The sequence below is a fragment of the Manis pentadactyla genome, chromosome 5 (assembly GCF_030020395.1).
Source record: "Manis pentadactyla isolate mManPen7 chromosome 5, mManPen7.hap1, whole genome shotgun sequence".
NCBI lineage: Eukaryota > Metazoa > Chordata > Mammalia > Pholidota > Manidae > Manis > Manis pentadactyla.
The window spans coordinates 99733330-99755685 of record NC_080023.1 but is presented as its reverse complement, the minus strand read 5'-3'; the positions used below and the strand labels follow the sequence as shown (position 1 = coordinate 99755685).

The following is a 22356-nucleotide window of genomic DNA, read 5'->3' as shown; positions in this document are numbered from 1 at the left end:
GCCTTAACATCTTCTAACTCCTGTGTTCTCAATTCAGCAAGATCTCCAGGCCTTTTTAGGGATTTGCCTCCTTGCACAGTCGACTAGGAACTGCTTCGAGGCAGGAAATCAGGGCACTTGTGAGCTCCCTTCTTTCAGGGATCACTATCCTGTGTTTCTAACATCTAAAAAAAAAAAGCATGTTTCATCTAATTTGTCTAATTTTCCAGTTATTTACAGTAGGAGTGAAAACTTAATCAAAGTTACTCCCTCATGGCTGGAAGCAAAAATTCTCCAGTTGAATTTTAATAATTATCTGTATTAAAGGAATAGGGCTAAATTGCATAAAGGAGGAATACTTAACCCCAAATATATTAAATAGCTATGTTAAAGTATTTAAAAATATTGTTACATATAGTTTATTCTTTGCCAAATAAAAGTATGAATAAAACTACTGAAAGCAAACATCGTGTTGTATATATAACATTACTATTTAATAGCCTTACAGATGTCAATAACTTCAGAAGTTAGGCATTTTTATATTTTTATGATGATATTAATGTGAAATCTAGATCTAAAACTGAAATAAACTGTATTTCATGTAAAATTTAATTTTAACATTTAGACTACAGAATATCATTTGGTATTATAAACTCACAGCAAAGAAAGGTGACATGGCTGAAGAAGTTTTTCTACTTGAAAAACAAGTCAAAAGTGAGAGGGGGGAAAAGTTGTTTTAAAGTTAAGAAAATTTTTAACTAACTTAAAATGGCCTTTCTTCTTTTTAGTAATAAAATAACTTTCTACATTTACATATAAATATTTGTGATGTTCCCTTTGATCTGTATCAAAAAATTCTATCACATTTGCATAGGAAGAGTTGGAGACCTTTCAAAAATAATGCCAAATGGTAACATAGACAGAAGTCTCAATTCCAGAATTATACAAGTATTTTTTTACATTTAATTAATATGTCACAAAATGATCACAGTCATTGTCTATGTCTAAAAGACTGGAGGAGTCCATATTAAATTATTAGTGTCAAAAAGGTAAATATATACTTTCCTGAATAAGCTCTTAACAATTCCCACAAGGCATTGCTCTTTTCTCTGCTTCCTCCCAACTGCTTTCAACAAGTTTGATTTTTTTCTCATTTCTTAATGCTCTGATTTTCGCACCTTTATTTATTACTCTTCCTGATTTAGTTAACCTTAAATAGCACTCATAATTGAACTGACAAAGCCAAGAACTGGGTAAGTGAGCAAAACCAATTAGAGAATTCTTTCTGTGTAGAGATACGTAGAACATGCCCTTAAGTCAGGAACACTTTCCACAGACTTCATATACAATGGTTTGGTTGTTCTAGGACATGCAGGAACACTGCTTATTTATCAGAGCATTTTGTTCAATATCTTAAAGGTAATTATACCAGTTGGACTGAATGTTTTGTCAGCGCAAGGCACACAGAGAAACAGTGACAAAAGGCAGTGGGCATTTTATATGTAATGTGTAGTTTGTTCTTGAAATCATGTAGCACTTTTTCTTCTGAAATGCATATTCCAAACTTCAAACCTCCATCAGGAATTATTATGATCCTGTGGGACACAGAAGAAAGAAGAAAACTGCTCCAGATTTAAAGAGAAATTTGAAGACTTACATGACATTTCAATTGATAAAAGTATTAACATTTACAAAAGAAGCTGTTTTATGATGTGTGAATTTTAGCAAAATTATACACAAAAGCCATAAAAATGAAACATGAGGTTCCTACCTGCTCAAATAAATACAATTTGGGGTTTACAGCCAAAATACCTTCCTATGAACTGGCAGTTTGCCCCTTCCAACCATCATCCAATCTTTTAAAATATAATATTTACAATTACTGACTAGACAATATCGCTGCCTCAGTTATTATTTTTGTTAATGGGGGAACTACTTTTTAGCGTTCCCAGAATCGGAACCCGGATGCCATTACTGGAAATGTCAATGCGTTGTTGCAACGCGTTGTTGCTCTAGTAGAGTATTTCCACGTGTGACTGATTTACAATAAAAGGCAATCCAGTACAAGGATGAAGAGCACAGAGACTGAAGTCACATCTTGGTTCTGACATTTAGCAGCTGTGTCATCTTGGGCATCTGGACTTAACCTCTCTGTGCCTCAGTTTCTCATCTGTAAAAAAAAAAAAACTTAACAAAGATTATGAGAGTATTCACCACAAGAGGTACTAGACAGGTTACATTTACAAACGAAAGTGAAGTGCTCAGCACAGTACCTGGTAAATACTAAGCATTGTGAGAGCTGCCTTCTATCATTATGAGGATGACGCTGTTTTTATAATCATGCTGATGAAGAGCCACCAGAGCTCTATCCTGATTCGTTATGATGATTGATGAAGATGCCATTGAAAAATAATTCAGGAGCATCTTGCCAGTGGCAGTGGATTTCCAAAGGCGACGATCAACGTGGGAGATCCACGCTCACAGCCGCGGGCCTGGCGCCGGGTACCCGCGCGGCGCTCGATTTCCTTCCCTGCCTCGGCCGCCCGCGGCGCGCATGCTCAGTCCAGCGCGGCCCTCGCCTTTGATTGACGTGTTCTGGGCGGCCGCGGCGACCCGGCACTGGCTCGGGGATGGGAAGCAAAGCCCCGGGAGCTGCGGCGGCGGCGGCGCCGGCGCCGTAAGGAGCAGCCCGGGGAGGCAGCTGCGGCTCGTCGGTGAGTATCTGAGAAGCGCCACCATGGCGTTTCGTAAGAAGAGCACCAAGAACCCCCCAGTCCTGAGCCATGAATTCATCCTGCAGAATCATGCGGACCTCGTCGCCTGCGTGGGGATGTTCTTCGTGCTGGGGCTTATGTTCGAGGGAACAGCAGAAGCCTCTATCGTTTTTATTACCCTCCAGCACGGTGTTACCTTTCCTGCAGCAGACGAACGAGCCACGGAATCAAAGTTCCTTTATTATTATGGCATCAAAGATTTGGCCACGGTTTTCTTCTACATGCTAGTGGCAATAATCATTCACGCCACAATTCAGGAGTATGTGTTGGATAAAATTAACAGGCGAATGCAGTTCCCTAAAGCGAAACAAAGCAAATTCAATGAATCTGGTCAGTTTAGTGTATTCTACTTCGTTTCTTGTATCTGGGGCACATTCATTCTAATCTCTGAAAACTGCCTGTCAGACCCAACTCTCTTATGGAGGTCTCATCCCCATAATATGATGACATTTCAAATGAAGTTTTTTTACATATCACAGTTGGCTTACTGGTTTCATGCCTTTCCTGAACTCTACTTCCAGAGGACCAAAAAACAAGATATCCCTCGTCAACTTGTCTACATGGGGTTGCACCTCTTTCACATTGCTGGCGCTTATCTCTTGTACTTGAATCACCTGGGACTTCTTCTTTTGATGATGCATTACTTTGTTGAATTACTTTCCCACATTTGCGACCTGTTTTATTTTAGTGATGAGAAGTACCAGAAAGAGGTTTCTCTGTGGGCAGTTGTCTTTATTTTGGGTAGACTTGTGACTTTAATTGTTTCAGTGCTCACTGTTGGCTTTCACCTGGCCGGAGGGCAGAATCGGAATCCGGATGCCATTACTGGAAATGTCAACGTGTTGGCAGCTAAAATTGCTGTTCTGTCATCCAGTTGCACTATCCAAGCATACATCACATGGAATTTATTTAATGTCCAGCTTCAGAGATGGATGGAAGAAGATGCTACTCTTCAGGCTCCAAGTGTGAAAAAGAAACGGACTAAAGGCAGGTCTTCTAGAAAAGGAACAGAAAATGGTGTGGCAACTTCAAATAGAGTAGACTCTCCCTATAAGAGGAAAGAGAAGTCTTCATAATAATGAATTGCGAACTAATTGGTTTATGTTCACAAAGAAGTCTGCTCTCTGCTATAAGACACTTTCTGTGCTAGAGAATTCTCTGTTCTAGAAAATAGTTTGTGCTGTCTTTGATTTTTGCTATTGTACTGTGTAACATTTCTTTCAAAGACATTTCCAGGGAGGATGATGATTATGAGTGGAAAAAAATTTGTTTTAGACTAAGCTACTCCCCATCAAAATGGTTTAGGGATCACCACCATATTTTGTTTTGATTTTTAACTTTGAACATTTTCCCAATGATCTGTAGAGATAATTACAAAATTCCACATATCAGTGACAGAATTTCTTGCCCCCACCAATCTTTTACAACATTAACAAGTTGGTCTATTAGAGCAGTCGTAGTTTTCATGTTGTCCTTCAGGGATAAAATGGAAATATAAAGGTAAAAGTCAACTTCATTAAGTTTCCAGTATCCTCTAATTCTTAGATTTTTTGGGGGGTGGGGGAAGGGATTTACAACTGGAGAAAAGATTTGTAAAACCACCAAAATAATGATGTGTTTTATAGGCAGTCATTGTTGCTGTTAACATCTCTATTAAAAAAACAAAATAGTAATGGATAACATGTGATTTATTGCCATTTAATGAATCAAAATATCTCGAATTAATAAAAAAGTAGTACTGAAGAGGTAAAATTATTCTTGTCCATTTAAACACTTGTAAACTGGAAATCAGAAAATTAAATATTTACTGAAAAAGAAAATCAGACTTAGTTTTTTTTATATGTTTATTAAGAATTATCCTTAATGAGACTTTTAATTTTGGTATACACAGCATCTTAGAAAAGTATTGTTAAACTTGATAATGCTTACTTGATTTGTATCTATGAAAGGAATATCATCTGCTCATTATATCTGGAAAGCATTTAATACACTAACCTTAAGTAATTTTGAAAATTAGGTGGATAAATAGTCTTTTGAAAAATTATGTTGTAGCATCTTTAATTGGGAAAATTTATCATTATGAGACATATTTTAGAGAGATATATATTTTTATTTATTTACTATATGTATATATAAATTATATCTTTACAGAAGCCAAGAGAAACAATGGGCTGTAGTGGGTGAGTATTTATTATATTTATCTTCTCTCAACTTCCATTTTGATTCCATTTCCATAAGGTGAGTGTTTATGTTTTTTTCAGGTGACAGTGCTTTACAAATATGCTAAGAGAAGGCTATATATTTCCTGTTCCTCTTTTCTCCTATGTCTCTCATCTCTCTGTCTTTGATAGTCTTCTGTTTGGTTTGTCGTGGATAATTCAAGTTTTCATATCGTGGTTGGGGTTGGAGAGGAGACCCTGAAAATTAAACTTGGTATTCTTGTAGTGCCGAAGACAGAGAGCTAGCCTTGGCAAAGCGGTCTTTTCTATCCTGTCTACTTTAAGAAGTATGTAATTAAGCAACATTATTTCTTTTAGGCTGTAGAGTCCATAATCCTACTGTTTTTTTTTTTTTTCTCTTTTGCCTTCTACTGTAGTCTCAGTAGTACATGCTCTGAGGCCCAAAATACAATTGCTCCACTTTAACTAACCATTGTGCAATTGTAAAATAAAGATTTTCAGTTTTTCATAGGAGAGTGGCTCTTCTCACTTTTCTTGCTTTTAAAGAATTCCACATTGTTACGTGTAACCCCACTCCTAGTAACATCTTTCTTTCCTATTTGCAAATAAATGTAGGCATGATTCAAACTGACAAGTGATTGCAAGAAAATTATCTCAAGTGACTAACAGGGCCAAGAGTTAACTTGGGCTTGATGTTAAATGTAATTAGGGTACAGATTGATTTCTCTAGGATTTTCTTGGGTTTCCACCCCACTGCATCAGATTAACTTTCCGACTGGCAGCAGATGACTACAGCTGTACTAGATTTAATATCTGCATACCTCATGGTAGAGAAGAAGAGAGAAAACCAGATTTCTAGAATTTCTAAAACACTGAGAGTTACTTTTAGTGAACTCATTTGATAAAAAGATGTACTACTGGGTTGATAGGTTAAGTTAGGTTATATGCTTCATCTGTAGAAAAAGGCAAAGTCTCTATTTTGTAAAACATGGGTTCACAAGATGTAGCAAGGTTATTAAAAAGGAAGAAATGGGGGAAGGATGCTGGGTACAACTATTCAGGAAAGTTCAATAAATGCTGCTGGAAAACAAATGTTTGCCAAATACCTTATGAGAGTAATGCTATAAATGAAATTCAGTGCAATACAAATTGCTAAGTTTCTCTGCCTTTAAAATTACCTTCTAACAGAAGTCATGCTGTAGTTCTTTTAGTGTGATGTTGGTTTGGTTTCTGTCAAAATGGACCACATGGAAACAAAAATTTCCGTATGATTATTCAAGGTATTTTTAAAGCAGGCATTTGTTAAGCCAATGAAAGCTCAAATAACTGATTAATTACCAAAAGTTGCAAGAGTCCTAAAGATATGCCTGATATTAGGATTTAAAGGTTTTGCTCTGATTTATTGGCTTCAGTTGGCCTGCCAAACTTTGTTCCTTAAATAAGTCTACAGATGCAGATTTCCTAGGATGGGTTCAAAATGAGTCTTTTTTAAAAAAATTATTCTACTAGCATATACTTAAAAGCATGTTCCTTTTTTCTTAAATAGTATAAATGTGTTTTTCAGCCTACCTATTTCTTAAAGGACAATAAAGTTTAACACCCTCTTATTTTCCTAGTGTTCAGTATAATTCTCTATTTCATTTCAGTAGGAAAACAATAACCTTATAAATATTTCTTCACTTATCTCTCGTCAATATTTGTTTATCTGTGGAGTAAAAATGTATAGCCAATAGTGTATTAACCTGGAATAGATTCAAGAAGATTAGAGTTCAAACATGAATGATTTAAAGTTTCTTGAGGACAGAATCATCTGATATTATTTTAATTCAGAGTATCACAAGGGTATTTAGAAAGATATTGAAGGTGTTGGAAGGGTATTTAATTTGGAAAAATAAGGGTAAAGTTTTAAGTTCTCATTCAATTTGAGTAAATTTGAATTATTTATGCAAAGTTTAAAAAAATAATTATTACTGATGATTTATACAGTAATGAAAAATTGGAGCAGTTCATGAGAGGAAGTTCTGGAGGAGAAAGCATGCTTGAGAATGTGGCATGTGGAGCAGACTAGGACTTCGGTACTTATATTATGGCAGGCAAAAATAACCTATGTTAAATAAAAGGAAAGTGAATCCCCCAATTAAAAGCAAAAAATACTCAATTTCAACACCACCACCACCATTCAGCAAATCAAGTCATGTCAATGCACAGAATTTCATGGCTTGAGGAAAATTTGAGAAAACAGAGAACTTTTCCTCTTGCCCAATTGTGCTTTTACCTAAGCCATCATACACTGAAAGTATTTACATCCCAACATAGACTTAAGGTTCCCACCTCTTGCAGCCCTTACTGTTTCATTAAATTTTGAAAAGCTGTCCTTCATGAATAAACTGATATATACCAAGTTGCCAAAAAATATTAAAATATAATTTATAACCTTTAATATGTTGTTTTTTTAAAAAGATGTTCCGAGTTGTATTGATATAAATTACAATTTACATCAACAGTTTACATACCTTACACCAAAGGAAGGTAATAATATGATCATGAATAATGGTTAACAGAATAAGTTAGGGTAAGCCATTAGCTCTTAGAACTGTGTGAACTTTGTAAGACATCTAAACGTTGCATTTACTGGATTGCACGTCTTTAAGTGAGAAAGATATTTATTTCAAAAAGCTGCTATGAAGATTAAAAATCTATGTATGTACAGTGTTACAGTTTCTTTGTGTGTAGATACTTGCTCATGTATTGTCTATAGCTACTATGTATACAGTCTCATTTAACATATATATGTATGTGTATTTATGTATATATATATGCACATATGTATACACATAAATAAAATTTTTCCTATACATTTAATTATTTTTTAATAAGTTTTACAGAAGTTTTTTGTAGAGAAGTTTTTATGTTTTGTGTTTTAGACAAGTTTTAGGTTCACAGGAAAACTGAGCAGAAAGTATAGGGAGTCCCTATATACCCTGAATCCACTCCCACAATCCCAGCCTTCCCCCTTATCAACATCCAGTATCAGAGTGGTACATTGTTACAATCAATAAACCTACATTCATACATCTTGATCTCCCAAAGTCCACAGTTTACATTAGAGTTCACTCTTGGGGTCAAACATTCTATGGGTTTTGACAAACACATAATGATATAGATCTACTATTATAATATTATAATATCATACAGAATAGTTTCACTGCCTAAAAATCCTCTGTGCTTCACCTATTCATCCTCCCCACCCCTATACATTTATAAGTGCTGTACAAATGGCACCACTGAGTTTTCCCTTATGTCTGAGTAGGAGGCAATAGAAAGGTATAGCAATCAAGTATAGCAATAGTTCTGCCTATGTATCTAGTTGATATTTTATACTAGTATGAATGACTATTGAGTAATGTACATTACAAATACAGGTATATAAAATGTATAGAAATTCTCTTCTGAGTAAATGCGCACTCATTTTCAAGTTATTAAATTAATAGTAATTATAGACTATATTTTACATAAATGACAGAAAATACAAGTGATATCATGTGAAAACCTCTAATATATGCTATTTTGAATATGGGCCCTTATACTGAAAGGTTAAATTATGTTAAGAATAAAAATTCAGTTCTTAACATATTCAAAATTAAATTTCAGACTAAGTAAATGAACTGTGCATTTATTTAGGAAAAGCAAAGAGCACCAACAAACCTCATTAGTAGATATGAGTACTAGAGAGCAAAGTCCTTGGTATCCTGTAATATACATTTTTTCATCATTGCCATCTCACTAACATAGGGTCTCCTAGATAGAAATTTCTCAGAATTTGTTGAATTCAGCTGAATTAACCTTTTATTTTATTATTAAAATAAATAAACAAAATTTAGTATAACTTTCCTTTGCTACCTTTTCTAATATTTGACTTCCTCTACTTTTTATACCCTTTTCTAGTTTTAAGTGTTAATTATTGATTTATTGCCTGTCTCATATACCAATTTGAGGTCTAGGATCATGAATCTTAAAATCACTAAAGTTACCTTAGCATATAGCACAATGTCTAGTACAGTGGAAAAGCACACACTAGAAATATGTTGACTGACAGTGAATTTGATTTGGGGGCAGAATATACATTATGTATGAGCCCACACATACCTTACAAAAACAAAGATAGGTGAACTTTAATAATTTGTTTTTAAGCCACTTCAGTGAAAATCTTGGCTCCAAACATTAGGCTTTTGTTTGGAAATGGTTTCATGTCACATGTCATCCTAACAGCATTTGTGATTTGCCATACTTTGAAACTTGAGAGCCTTTTCTGTTATCGTGTCTTCTAACAGGAAGCTACTGTAAGAATCCTCAGTATATGAGTCAGAATGCCATTTCCAAAGTGCATATGAATATAAGATGCTTCACATCCTAAACAGTACTCTGTAATGCTGAAGAAGAAGATAAGTACTGTTTGAAAAGATAAGTAATACTAAGGCGGGGAACCATTGCAGGACCCAAAATTGAGTGATAGCTGGTGAGATAGGGAAAAACAAGGGTAAAGGGTTTCCTAACCCAAAAGAAAAGTGTAGTAAGAGGATGTAGATAGCAATTCCATCCAATACTATTGAGAGTTCAAGTTCCTTAAGATTAGAAATAAAGAAAAGCCTACACTTGGCAATGTTAGGTAAGTGGAGACATTGGCCAGGTGAGTTTCAGTAGAGTTGGGAGGATGACAGCACTACTGGAACGGACAGAGGAGAGATGGGCGGTGAGGATTGTGATATGGTATTACAGACACTTTTCCAATAAATGTCTCTGTGAAGAGAAATGGACAAGAGGAGTACATCCCCTCATGAGACACATGAAGAAGGACATGAACAGAACAACAATGGTTATTGTTGTAACTGTGTTTAGCCTAGGAGATAGTAAGAATATTTGTGTATTTGTATACTGAACTGTGTTTAGCATAGGAGATAGTAAGAATATTTGTGTATTTGTATACTGAAATAGATGAAGTGGCAGAGAGGAGAAGGATGACATGCACAAGCAGTCAAATTATATGAGTCCACTGAAGAAATGCATATACAACATGGATTCCTGATTTTAAAGAGCACATTTAAAGTAAGTCTCCAGTTTGGATATTCTGGGACAACCTTTGGAACATCTGCATATAATAGATACATACAAGGAGATACATACACACATATATGTGTATTACATATATATACATATATAGATGTAATATACATACCATATATAATATATATACCTTATATAATATATATAACCTATATATACTTACATATGTTACATATATTTTAAATATACAGAAACCTTACCTTTATTCTATATTATTACATTATAGTAGGTTTAATTAGACTTATTGCTGCCATTAAATCCAAGCAGAAAAATAGTATAAAATATTTGAAAGGATGGCATTAGCTGATTCTTGTTCTTTATTCCCCAATATGTGCTATTCTAACTTAAGCAATTTTTTTTTCCTCTCAGAAAAGAAAAGTAAAACCTTTTCAGACAGGAAAGATACTGAACTAAGCATTTGCAGTTGTCCTCTCTTAGGCTAACATGTTGACAAACAGTTCATATACTCTTGTAGGAGGTGGGTGGATGTCTATCTCGGTCAGTCAGTCAAAGAGCTTGTCAGCCGCAACAGAGAGTGATTGTTCCAAAAGAACATCAGGTCGCCATCAGAAAGGTTGAAAAATGTGTGGAAATGTAATGTGTTCAATTAAGCAAAACTTACCACTTCTAGTAGCATATATTCTACACTTCTGAAATCCTAGGAGCACTTTAGTTGCTTAGGATTCTGCTTTAAATTCTTTCAAATAATGCATCACGCAACCATTACTCATAACAGTACATATGTGTCACATTATACAATTTTCAAGTTTTATTTTTTTAAAACATAATTCTAGGATTCACCAGGTTCAACCATCTTACCTTGTCGTTAATTAGATAGGCTATTTAATCAGAGAAATTCTTGAAACCAACCATCAAATATCTTTAAATTCTTACCAGAAAATTACTCAAGAAAAGAAATCATGCCTTATTGAAAACCCACATCAAGAAAACAAAAGCCTGCTGATGTTTTTAATCAACTTAATTATTATGTCAATGCTAATTCACAATAAAATGCCCAAACAATTCTAGATTCATTAGCATGACTTAAATGTTAGTTTACTACATTTTGGACACTGAATTTTTAATATTATTATGTGTTAACAAAAATAAAATAATTTGGATGTGATTTCTCCCATTTTAAAATAACTTACAAGTAACTCTGTCACACACATGCATACATATGTATGAATAAAATAAGAACACAAACTTTATGAGTAGCTAAGCTTCGGATTTACCCAGCAAGTCTGATGAAATCTTGTGATTGGGTGGATAGCAAGAGAAAGAGGCCTGAAAGAGGCCAAGAAAATAGTCATCAAGGAAAGGCTTTAGTGCACTTTGGGAAGGTCGAGTAACAGCACACAGATGTCATGGGAAACAGTCACTCAGGTAGAATGGCATGGCTGTTTTGAGCCAACTTTGGCTATACCTTTTTAGGCCTAAACTCTGTTGTCTCTGTAAAAGAGTGGAGACAATTCAATAAAGATTGGGAAATGATTTCCTCAACTTCAGAAGAAAAGTGAGTTTCAATAAATAACCAATTAATTAAATGGTCAGTAGTAAGTAATTAAGTTCCATTCCTCAAATATTTATTGAATGCTTAGTATATTCCAGACTTGGTGGTCATCAGTGGGGATACAATGATAAATAATATGCCCAGGGGGCAGGTTGTAGTCAAGTGGCATTAGCACTTGAGAATCAGCAATAGTGTGATATCCAAAAGCTGTCTGCAAGAGCAGTGTCAAGTGACCTCGGAAAGATAAATACGGTGGTGGAGTGTGCCTTGGGATCCTATGGCTGTGCAGAGGTGAGCGGCCCTAGTGTCAGGAACAGGCATCCTGACTTCAGCAGAACTGTGCCTGGTTGTTCAGACAAATGAAGTCTGTTGCTCGGCATTGCCACCACGTGAGTCCCCAGCAGCAGTATGGACAGGAGGGGAGGTGCTGAAGGGAGTGGGACAGCTGGTGAAAGGGTAGCGGTGGAGAAAGCACAGATCCCTGCTCCAGGGCTTGTCACGTTCTGACCTGTAGCAAAGTGAATGGCGGAGGACAGGACAGCTGGAATTGACTTGGGAGGGTTGGTGAGATTCGATACTAGAGAGAGGAGGGCAACCTCAAAGGAATCAGTAACTTCTGAAGTTACAGTTGTTGGAGTTAAGTCACTAACGAAATCCCTGTGAGGATGATGAGGTTGGTGAGGCTTAGAGAAAGCAACAAGCCTGCTAAAATATGTCATCATAAAGACAATTCCGTGTGATATATCACATAGAAACCATTTTGAAAAATACGAAAAGCAAATTTAATTTACCAAAATAAGCAGACCTACAGCTTAATGTATGCTAGTGTGAGAATAGTTAACATGAGAGTATTTGTAAATTAGAAATGGAGTCATGATATCCACTTCATACTTTGTATGAAATTCTGTGAGAGCTGTTTGAATAAATCCTTGGTGCCCTGATGGGAATATATCTTTATTATATTACTTATTATTTTCCTGAGTGATGGTCGTGATGTAAGTAACTAAGCCCTCAATAGTCCACTCATTGGAGTCACTCTTTTGAATGTGACATTATTAAAGAAATGTACTAGACCCCAGTTTTCAACCTTGGAGAGAAGAAACCAAGCCCTGAGTCAAATGAAATGTCAAACAGGAATAGGCTCTGGCAGGGAAATCTATAGTGAAGTGCCAATGCTTCTCCATGGAGGCAGTGTGATCGGAATGACCTCTAACTCATCCAGTAGTCCTTTTAAATGTGCAGCACTGCTGGCCAGTAATGTGTATCTTGTGAAGTTCTCAGAGGCTGATTTTGCTTCCTGGGGAAATGCTATTTATTCTCATCTGTTTTCAAGGTTGTTAAGAAGAAAAGCACTTGTCTTCCCACTGGCTAGCAGGCAGCCTTGGAGAATAACATTACATTACCATGCCTTTTTAAAATATTGACATTAGTTGTCTGATAATGTTTTCTTTTGAGTTATTCTAAAAGATAGTTAGCATGTATTGGGGAATGTTTCCATAAAAAAGCAAATTCAGGATTGACTGAAATAATTTAAACCAGTTCTAGTTTCAAACAAAATCTAAGGAGGTATAAAAACTTTGTCTTTTAGCTATTCCCATGCATTTGCTTATGAAATACTTTACCAAATTTGAAAATTTGTAAGAAAGAATCCTTAAAAATACTGAGCAGCATTCCTAGGAATGGACAGATAGTGGCCAATGCTTAAGTAAAGCAATAAAACAAACAGGATCTCTTCTTGGATGCTCTTTTTTTCTGTGCTCCAACAAAATACATATCCTAAGATCAGAATTGGAGACATGAAATTGGTTAAATTACTTAGTGAAAAGAACTTTCATTTGGTTTTCCAGAAAATTGTTTAGATCTCTGCCAAAAATTATTTTACAAAGAAGTAAACATCTCACAGAAAATCAAATAATAATTAAGCGCACAAAAAGCAAGACATCATGAACATATGATAAGTGACAGAAAAAGACTTCTATATAGTAATGTTAACAGACTTCTTGTACTAAATGTAATACCAGAGATTGAAAAATTAGTATGCTAAAAGAAAGAACACAGGTTAAACATATTTCCAGAAAACAGAGAACTCTAAAATGTGATGTAAGTGACTTAGATACAAAATAGAAGTTTATGAAAAATGTATATTAAGGAAAATTTAAAACTTACTGAAATAGTTAAAAAATTAGAAACATTTGAAGCTAAGGAGATGTCAGAAAAACTTATGCCAAAATGGAACAAAGAAATAGGGATCATAAAGATGGGAATGACAAGCAAGGTCCAATATGTGTTTTACTGGAGTTCCAGAAATAGAGACAAGAGAGGTGAATATTTTAATGGTTATAGCTGGAAAATTTTCAGAACTGTTAATACCAATCCTCACATCCAACAAGCCTAATAAATCTCAAACACAATTAAAACACATCTGGACTCTGATTGGCATACACCCAATGCCCTACAGATCTGCAAGCCTATCAGTCAGTGTGAAACTAACGAAGGGTCAGAAAGGAAACCCTCAAGCCAAGGGCCAGGGGAGGAGCCACAGTTGACTAAGAGTGGTCTAAGAGTAGTACTATTTCCCCATGAAAATATTTTTACTGGATATAGACTCCTAGCTTGACAATTTCTCTCAGCAGCGATTTATATTACGCACCCTTGTTACCACATCATCCCTGTGGAAAATCAGTTCTCCTCTCGCTGTTCATCTTCCATTAATTTCCTTTTGTTCTAGCAAGTTTTAAGACCATCTCTCTGCATTTAGTTTTCTAAGTGACACGATGATATTACTAGGTGCACGCGTGCGTGCGTGAGTCCAGATCCTGCTTCCTTCTGAATTATGTTCCATGGATCTGGAATTCCAGACTTCTGTGTTGCAATAGCTTCGTTACTTTTTTTTTAGATTGAGATACATACTATAAAATGCATATATCTTACTGTACTGCTCAGTGAATTTTGACATGTGTACACAATCATGTAACCATCACCCATCAAGACATTAAACATTCTCACTAATTTTTCCCTCTTCACCTATTTCATTTGTCTCCTCAATCCACTCCCCTGGTAACCATCAGTCTTTTTTATGTTATCTATGAATCTATTTCTGTTTTTTTGTTGTTGTTGTTATTCATTTGGTTTGTTTTTTAGATTTGACATAAAAGTGAAATTTTGGTATTTGTCTTTTCTCTGTCTGACTTATTTCACTTGGCGTAATACTCTCTAAGTCCATCTCTATTGACCCATATGGCAAGATTTCATTCTTTATTATGGCTGAGTAATTTCCCATTGTATATATGTACCACTTCTTTATCCATTCATCTACTGATGGACATTTAGGTTGCTTTCATATTTTGGCTATTGTCAATAATGGTAAACATAAGAGTGCTATCTTTTCAAATTAGTTAATTTTGTTTTCTTCAGGTAAATTTCCAGAAGTGGAATTGCTGGGTCATATCGTATTTATATTTAGTTTTATGACAAACCTAATTAGTGATAGAATCAATATTTTTTCACCACATTATCAACCTAATGAACAATGTTTTGACACTAAGTCTGACAAACTGATGAAAAACAGCTTTTTGTAAATAATGGATTTCAGTATACTATGTTCAGTATATTAGATTGTATAAGGAAATGAAAGCTTAATATCCTTCATTATCTCTTAAATTTCAAATTAATCAGATTATAAACCACTATACTAAATTTAGCATTATCAAAATTATAATCATATCACTTATTTATTACCATAAAAAACTTGGGGTAGCAGTGTCTTCAGGTAGCAAATATAAAGTCCTGTTTAAACTACTAGATCCTTCCTGGGCTAATAGCAAATACTGCATTACTACAATGTCAAGTGCTACATTTCTTAGAACCCCCTTCTCTTTGGCTCCGGATTAGTATGTGCTCATGAATGATCCTCACATTGGACATGAAAAGCAGAAGAAAGGAGTAGTCATACTCTCAGGACATACTGATGGCCAAATACAGTGGCTACTAGATTTCTCTTCAATTTCTAGCTTTTCTGTTGCAAGTTGAGGTAATAGGTAGGGTCATATCCAGATAATTGAGAGTTGTGGTATTTTTCCTACTAACTTCTTTTTTTAATTGTAGTTGGCTTATATTATTATATTGGTTTTGAGTATATAACACAGTGATTCAGCAGTTAACACACATTATTAAATCCTTACCCCAACTAGTACGGTTAGTGTCTGTCAACAAAAGATGTTACAGAACCATTGGCTGTGTTCTCCATGCTGCACTTCCATCTCTGTGACCAACTTATATTGTGATTGAGATTGTTGTGCCTGTCTATCTCCTTCACCTACCCTAGCCATCCACCCAACACCTCCTTCATGGTAGTAACCACCAGGCACTTTTGAAAACCATTTTCTTCGGTTGTCCAGGCTGATGTCTTTTGTGAATGTTTCCCTGACCTTCCAGCAGCAGCCTCATGAAATGCGCAGCCAATGCTCTTTCTACCCGTGTGGAACCCTAACACCTTTACTAAACCCTTTTATTTCATAATACTTAGTGTGGCTCTGCTTACTTTACAAAATGCTGAATGATTATATTTGCTAAAAGATATAATGCTTAAACCTATTAAAGATCTATAACTATGATGGGAAAAGGAGCTGCATAGCTTGTAGGTACTACCTTTCTTTATATATCATCTCAGTGGGCTGGCCCATTATCCAAATAAACAGCAATCAAAAATATCAAAAAGCAATTACCAAATACCAAGAAACCCTCTTTCCAAGTGAAGGTTAATGACATAAATTTTATTCCTTTGTAGCTCTTCTCAATAAGTTTTTATTTCCTCTTACATAGGAAAGCTTGAAGTGATATACCCTAAATGGCAGAATTCATATATATATATCTTAGTGTGTGAATAACAAATACAGGGCTGCATTCTCTTAACAAACCATGCCATTCTAATGGGCTTTATTATATTCACTTCTATCTGGTTTCAACTACTCTCTTCAAGCAGAGAATGATTTTCATCTTTTGGCTGGGATAAGACAAGTAGTCTTTAAAACAAAACATCAGTGTTCCTTTTTTGAAAAAGACAAATAAAGGAATTCTGTTTCACACCTAGTAGCTGTCCTTTCCTTCTTGGTGTAAATTGCTTTGTGGGCAAAGACCAAGCTTTGGCTATCAATATACACACCTTTTGCCTCCTCAACTACAGCACATAGGACAGTACCTTGTGCTTAAGTAAGGTGCTTTCTAAATGTTTGTAATTACAATAATAAAGTTAAAGTTGTGAGAGACAGGGAGGTTGGGCAGAGCTGTACTGGGTGAACCAGAAAAACTATGATCAGATTATACTTAACTGGATAAATGTAGTAAGACCAGCCCATGGTGTGGTAAGAATGGAATGACAAAGATATTCCATCTTTAATAGATTACATCTACACAACTGTATAGAAAAAAGGGGCCATTATATTTTCCTTTCTTGAGCTTGTCAAAGTGATTCTATATGTTTCATAAACTTTGCTGCTGCAATGATCTTATATATAGGAGAGAGAGCTACTACTTACGTAGTCAAATTCAAATTGCTCATATATCATTCTCTCTAAGCAGCTTTTATTTTCCATCTCAAATCAAATTATTCACTCCACTCTTTGTGACCCCATTTTATATTACACCAAATTTTATTATTGTGATTCATCATTTTATTGTACTTATTTCTCTGCTAGACTGCTGCACCCCTACGTTGTGCCTACCCTGGAGACAGAAAGGGAGTATTACAAACATTTGCTTCCACATCAACCAATATAGTACCAAGAAAATTACTTGTTTAACGAATGGACAAATGTTTCTTGAATGAATTATGGAGAAAACTATTTTTTCTTACACGTTTGTACATCAAAAATTCTGTTTTGAAGCCTTGGCTAGAATGTTCTTCATTCATAAATCAGTCAAGTAAAAGGAGAGCACAGGTGAGGATAGTAAAGAGTATTTGGCCCATTACTCACCAAGCAAATTAGGCAGCATCTACCTCTGCACATCCCATATCTGTTTGGTCACATTGTCTGTTTTCTGTCTAGTAGCAGAGATGATATTTTCATTGGAGAAAGAGCTGGAGGGGAAAAGAGAATACAGGGTAGTGGATGATGTGTCTGTTTCTTTATGGTACCAGGAAAGAGACGTGACCAACATGATTAAGGGATGGAGGCCAGATGTTCTCAGGATTTCAAAGGAAACTCTGCACGCTCTGCCAAGAGCCCAGCTGCTTTGGTGTTCAGGTGATCGCAAGTGATATTAGGGTAAAAGGAAATTTTTTTCTGCCGCCGAGCTGAACTCTGCATCACTCTGACTCTCCAAGGGAGAGCGGTACTGAGAACACTGCAGTGACGCTGGCATCTTGGATGTGATGGCAGTGTGATGCTTCCACGGTGGCTGTGTGTAAGGCAGGTGTGTGTGCACAGAAGCTGGGGTAGGAGCGCAAGACTGGGATAACACAGTGCAGGGACTACAGTTCATAAAGTCACAAATGGGTGTGTGCAGACAGCTCCTCTGAGATGCCCAGGAGTAAGTTCAAGGCACTGTGGCCGGGAGCACTGTGCTCACACCATCACATGGGTCAGGGCTGTCAAACTCAAAGATTTTTGAGTGAAAGGATTTGAGGTAAAGGATTTTGAGGGTCCAACTGAAATTGGAAACTATAAATCTGCCCCACCTGACAGTTATTTGATTTTCTCAAGGAAAGCTCAGCATCTTAGAAGATGGAAAATGTTTGTGATTAGAGACCCAGGTTCAGAGCATGTTTAGATGGAAGTAAAAAAAAGGCAGTATAACCAGGGGATTTAAGATGAGTGACAGTAATAGACAAACATGATGATGAAGCTCATTAGGAATATAAAGCCAAGAAGAATGATATGGAGAAAAAAACATATCTATATTGAGAGATTTAAAGGCCTATGTGAATGCATAAATATACTTAATGAGGACAAGCATTTGTTATCAGCGAGAGGGATTTAAGATGTAGTTCAATTTAGGGGATTATAAATCTTTCCTTTGGCCCTATGAGTAATTTACTAAAGAAAAATGACGTGGTATTATTTTCATATAAATGTTAAGAGATTCAGCATGCAATGAAGTTACTCAGGATAATAAAAATTATGGAAATGGAGAGACACAAAATGAATGGGATATAACATTCTCCTTGGAATGAAAGGCTACAGCCTGATATTTAGAAGAGATGTATTAAGAAAATTAACAATGGTTATTCTTAAGTCCTCAAATTTCGTTCATTAAAACAAGAAGACTCTTTTTCATCCACAGTGTCGTATTAAAGAGTATGTGACAAGGTAATACAGGCACCCCAGGTTTCTTCCATGTCCTTGGGCCTTTGGTAGGATTTACTTCATCTGGTTGGGAGATGAGGGAAGGAAGAGAGTGAGGAAGCCCCAGGGAGGTGTCTCAGAGGCCAGCTATGGAAGTGGTACCCTTCAGGTCCACTTACCTTCCCTTGGCTGGAGCTCAGAAGGTACCATATAATTGCAAGAGGCCAGAGAAATATGTTTGGCTTTGTGCATAGAAAAAAAAGGAGAGATATGAATATTGGTAAACCTCAGTATTCTGTGCCATAGCAGGTGATGGTGAAAACATTGCTGTGGAATTGATTTTGCAATGAAGAGCTTAGGCTGCAGTCTGGAAGGATAACATAGATCTAGTAAATTTATTAGCATGTTCCCAGACAAGGATTTTGTGAAAAAATAAGTCACTTGTGAGAATGTTGTTCAAGACCAAAAATTATTGAACCTGAGGGCTCTAAATATAATCCACAAAAGCAATGGGAATAGACTCAGGTTTTATAGGTCCTAGTGTCAGAGTAAGGATTAGTGCAAAGTGACTAGGGATCACGTCTTATGAAGGCAACTAGGTAAAAAACAGGCATCAACATTTCCGGCAATATATTTTTGTGTCAAGAGAATAAAATAATAGTTTGTCTACTTATTTTCAGGAAATATGTAGCTATGACATACTGTGATAAACCTTCAGTTATTAAATTTTTAAAATTCCCTACAGTTTTGCTCATCTTTTCAAACAATACATGTTTATGGTCTCTTGCTGTACGCTTGACCCTGCTGGAGGAAAAAAAAAAGGGACAGTTGGCCCTCAGAGTGCTTAAAATGTAGTGTAAATAATCATGGTTATATAGGTGAAATGCAAAAGGTACACACAAAGAAGTACTCATAGAAATGTGACTAAAATAAGAGAAATGCAACTTAGGTGGATAACACATACACACATGCACACGCATATACACATTAGGGAGCTTGTTTTGCTATCCAAGAAATATGTACGAAATTGTGAGATAGACAATAGATAGAGGAAAGAGCAGTGCAGAATGACATGCTTCCCTAGTAGCAGTCCTTCCCAGGGAAGTATGCATTTCGTGTAGATAAGGAAGAAGGAACACCTAAGGAGTTGGCAGGAGACAAAACTATAGAAAATAGAGAAATGGGTTTACCAAGGAGCATTATGGGAAGATCGCCCTGGCTGTTGTGTGGAGAGTGGAGAGGAAAATAGGAATGGATGTGTAGTTTAATAGGAAGTTACTCCAGTCGTTGATTCGGTAAATCCTAAACTAGAGCAACGACAGATGGAAATGAGAAAAGAGAATGGATATAAGAGATATTAAGATGATAGATTCTGTAACCCTTCGTGGCTGACTGGAAGTGGAGGACTGAGATCAGAGAGATTAGGAGTGGTGCTTGTCTGAGTGTTTCTATTCACCAAGACAAGTAAACAGGAGGAATATATTATAAATATCTGGCTATGAGATAGCTGTGTGGGGAGATGCTTGTATGTGATTTGAACTATAGGCATGGCACTCAACAAAGAAAATTTGGTTGTAGATCTTGCTCTGAGATTTGTCAGCATCTACATGGCACTGAAAGTCTTATTGTATGTGGGATCATCAAGGAAAATGCATTTAACAAGAACAAATACCTAGGGCAAGGACTTGGGAACAGAAACTGTAAGGGGTGATTGGAGGAAGAAAGTGATGAGAAGGAATGAAATAAATGTAGGAGGAAAATCCGATATCATAAACTTAATAGAAATAAGGAGAAGAGAGCTTCACAAAAAAGAGAATGGTCAACAACTGCAAGTAATACAGAAGGCATCAAGAGGCAGGAATTTGTTGAATCAACTTTATGAGCAGAGTGACAAAAATATTATCTTAATAATACAAATTGCAGAGACATTACAGATGTTAGAGTGATGAATTTTTAAAAGGAATACTTCCCTTTGGCAATCCCTTGCTTTAGTAATACATAAAACATTAGTGTCCAAAATTCAATCTCTTATTTCTTTTGTAAAAGTCATTTGAACATGCTCTGCATGTATGTATATTTACTGCATAAAGAGCAAAAATAACGCTCAGGCTCTTTGTTAAAAAATAATATCAGCAACAATAAAACAGATACAATTGAAGGTGTGATTGGAGCAATAGAGTATATCAAGGAGCTACTCAGTTTAAATTAAATCTAGGATTCAAGAGTGAAATACAGTAAAGAGTATTGGAGTTCCATGTGAGGGTAATTTTATTTATGTCATCTGCTTCACATTACCTCCCATAGTTGTTTTAATGTTTAGAGTTGATTCAGTGAAGATCAAAGTAAGTGATTGTATTGTGGATATAGATTTTAAACAACTGAACCTTGAAGAGGATATGGCTAATACTTAACTAGATGACAAACCTGACTCCAAGGCAAGCCACTGTGTTTATGAGGAAACTTTATCCACCCAGAAATTGCTTGAGAGGTCCTATTTTGCTAAAACTAGATCATCTAATTTTTTATATTGCTATAAGTTTTATTTTTCTGAGTAGCAAATATGACTACAACAGTATTCCAAACCCTGAAGAATAACACAAAGCTCATCCAAGTAGTTTTGGAAGTGATTTATTTTAAATTTTAACTTGTTTAATAACAATCATATATTTTCTGAAGATTAGGACAAGGTCATGCAATCTATTATTTTACTGTGTAAAATAAAATATTGAAACTCATCGATTCTAATGCAGAAACTAGAATGTGTCTTTTGTTGAAAAGATATTTCAAGGAATCTCAAGGAATAAACAAGAAGGAAATAATTGGTTAAGAGGGAATAGACGGTAACTTGGGAAGAGAGTAATAATCATGCTATCTTCATGTTTATGGTAGTCATGCAAATGAAAACAGATCATAATTGCCCATGGACCCTAGAGTTTAGAAAAAACAGGCTTTTAAATTTAGATTTAAATAAATTCAAATACATATATTTATTTCATCTCTCTGAAATGGACAAAATTTCAAGAAGTCTTGAAAGTACTAAAATAAAAAAAAACTCTCTCTCTCTATGCAACTATATATGACCTTACTGTGGAAAATGAAATGGGGGTGTATCTTAAAAGTTAATACAGCTGCACCTGAGCTCCAAAGAAATTAAAGGGTGAGAGAATATTTACCTAAAATGGAAATAAGGAACATAAAGCATATGAGGAATTTAAGAGTACCACAGAATTTTAAGAAAAATAGCAGGTCTACAGCTTCAATAGAGTTGATTTTATTATATGACCTTTAATAACTGCTAATAATTGTAATGATTGCTTTATTAATGCACTCAGGACTACGTAATGAAAGAATAGTTGGATAACTGCTTAAAACTGATTGCATAATGCTTATGAATAATATTGCAGTAATAGAATCTATCAGTTTCTATTTGCTTCAAGTTTATTTTAGGGAAAAAAAAGTCTTTGAAGTGACAAGGATATAGGAAGAATTTATAAGAATGAATTGAA

The 22356-nt window shown here is 35.5% G+C and overlaps 1 protein-coding gene across 1 annotated transcript; it reads left to right on the top strand.

Annotated features, from left to right (window-relative positions):
- Positions 1 to 2258: 2258 nt before the first annotated feature.
- On the top strand, positions 2259 to 4566 carry TRAM1L1 (translocation associated membrane protein 1 like 1). The gene has a single exon (XM_036920790.2). The coding sequence runs from the start codon at positions 2534 to 2536 to the stop codon at positions 3827 to 3829; it is 1296 nt and encodes a 431-aa protein (XP_036776685.1). The 5' UTR covers positions 2259 to 2533; the 3' UTR covers positions 3830 to 4566.
- The last annotated feature ends 17790 nt before the right edge of the window (positions 4567 to 22356 follow it).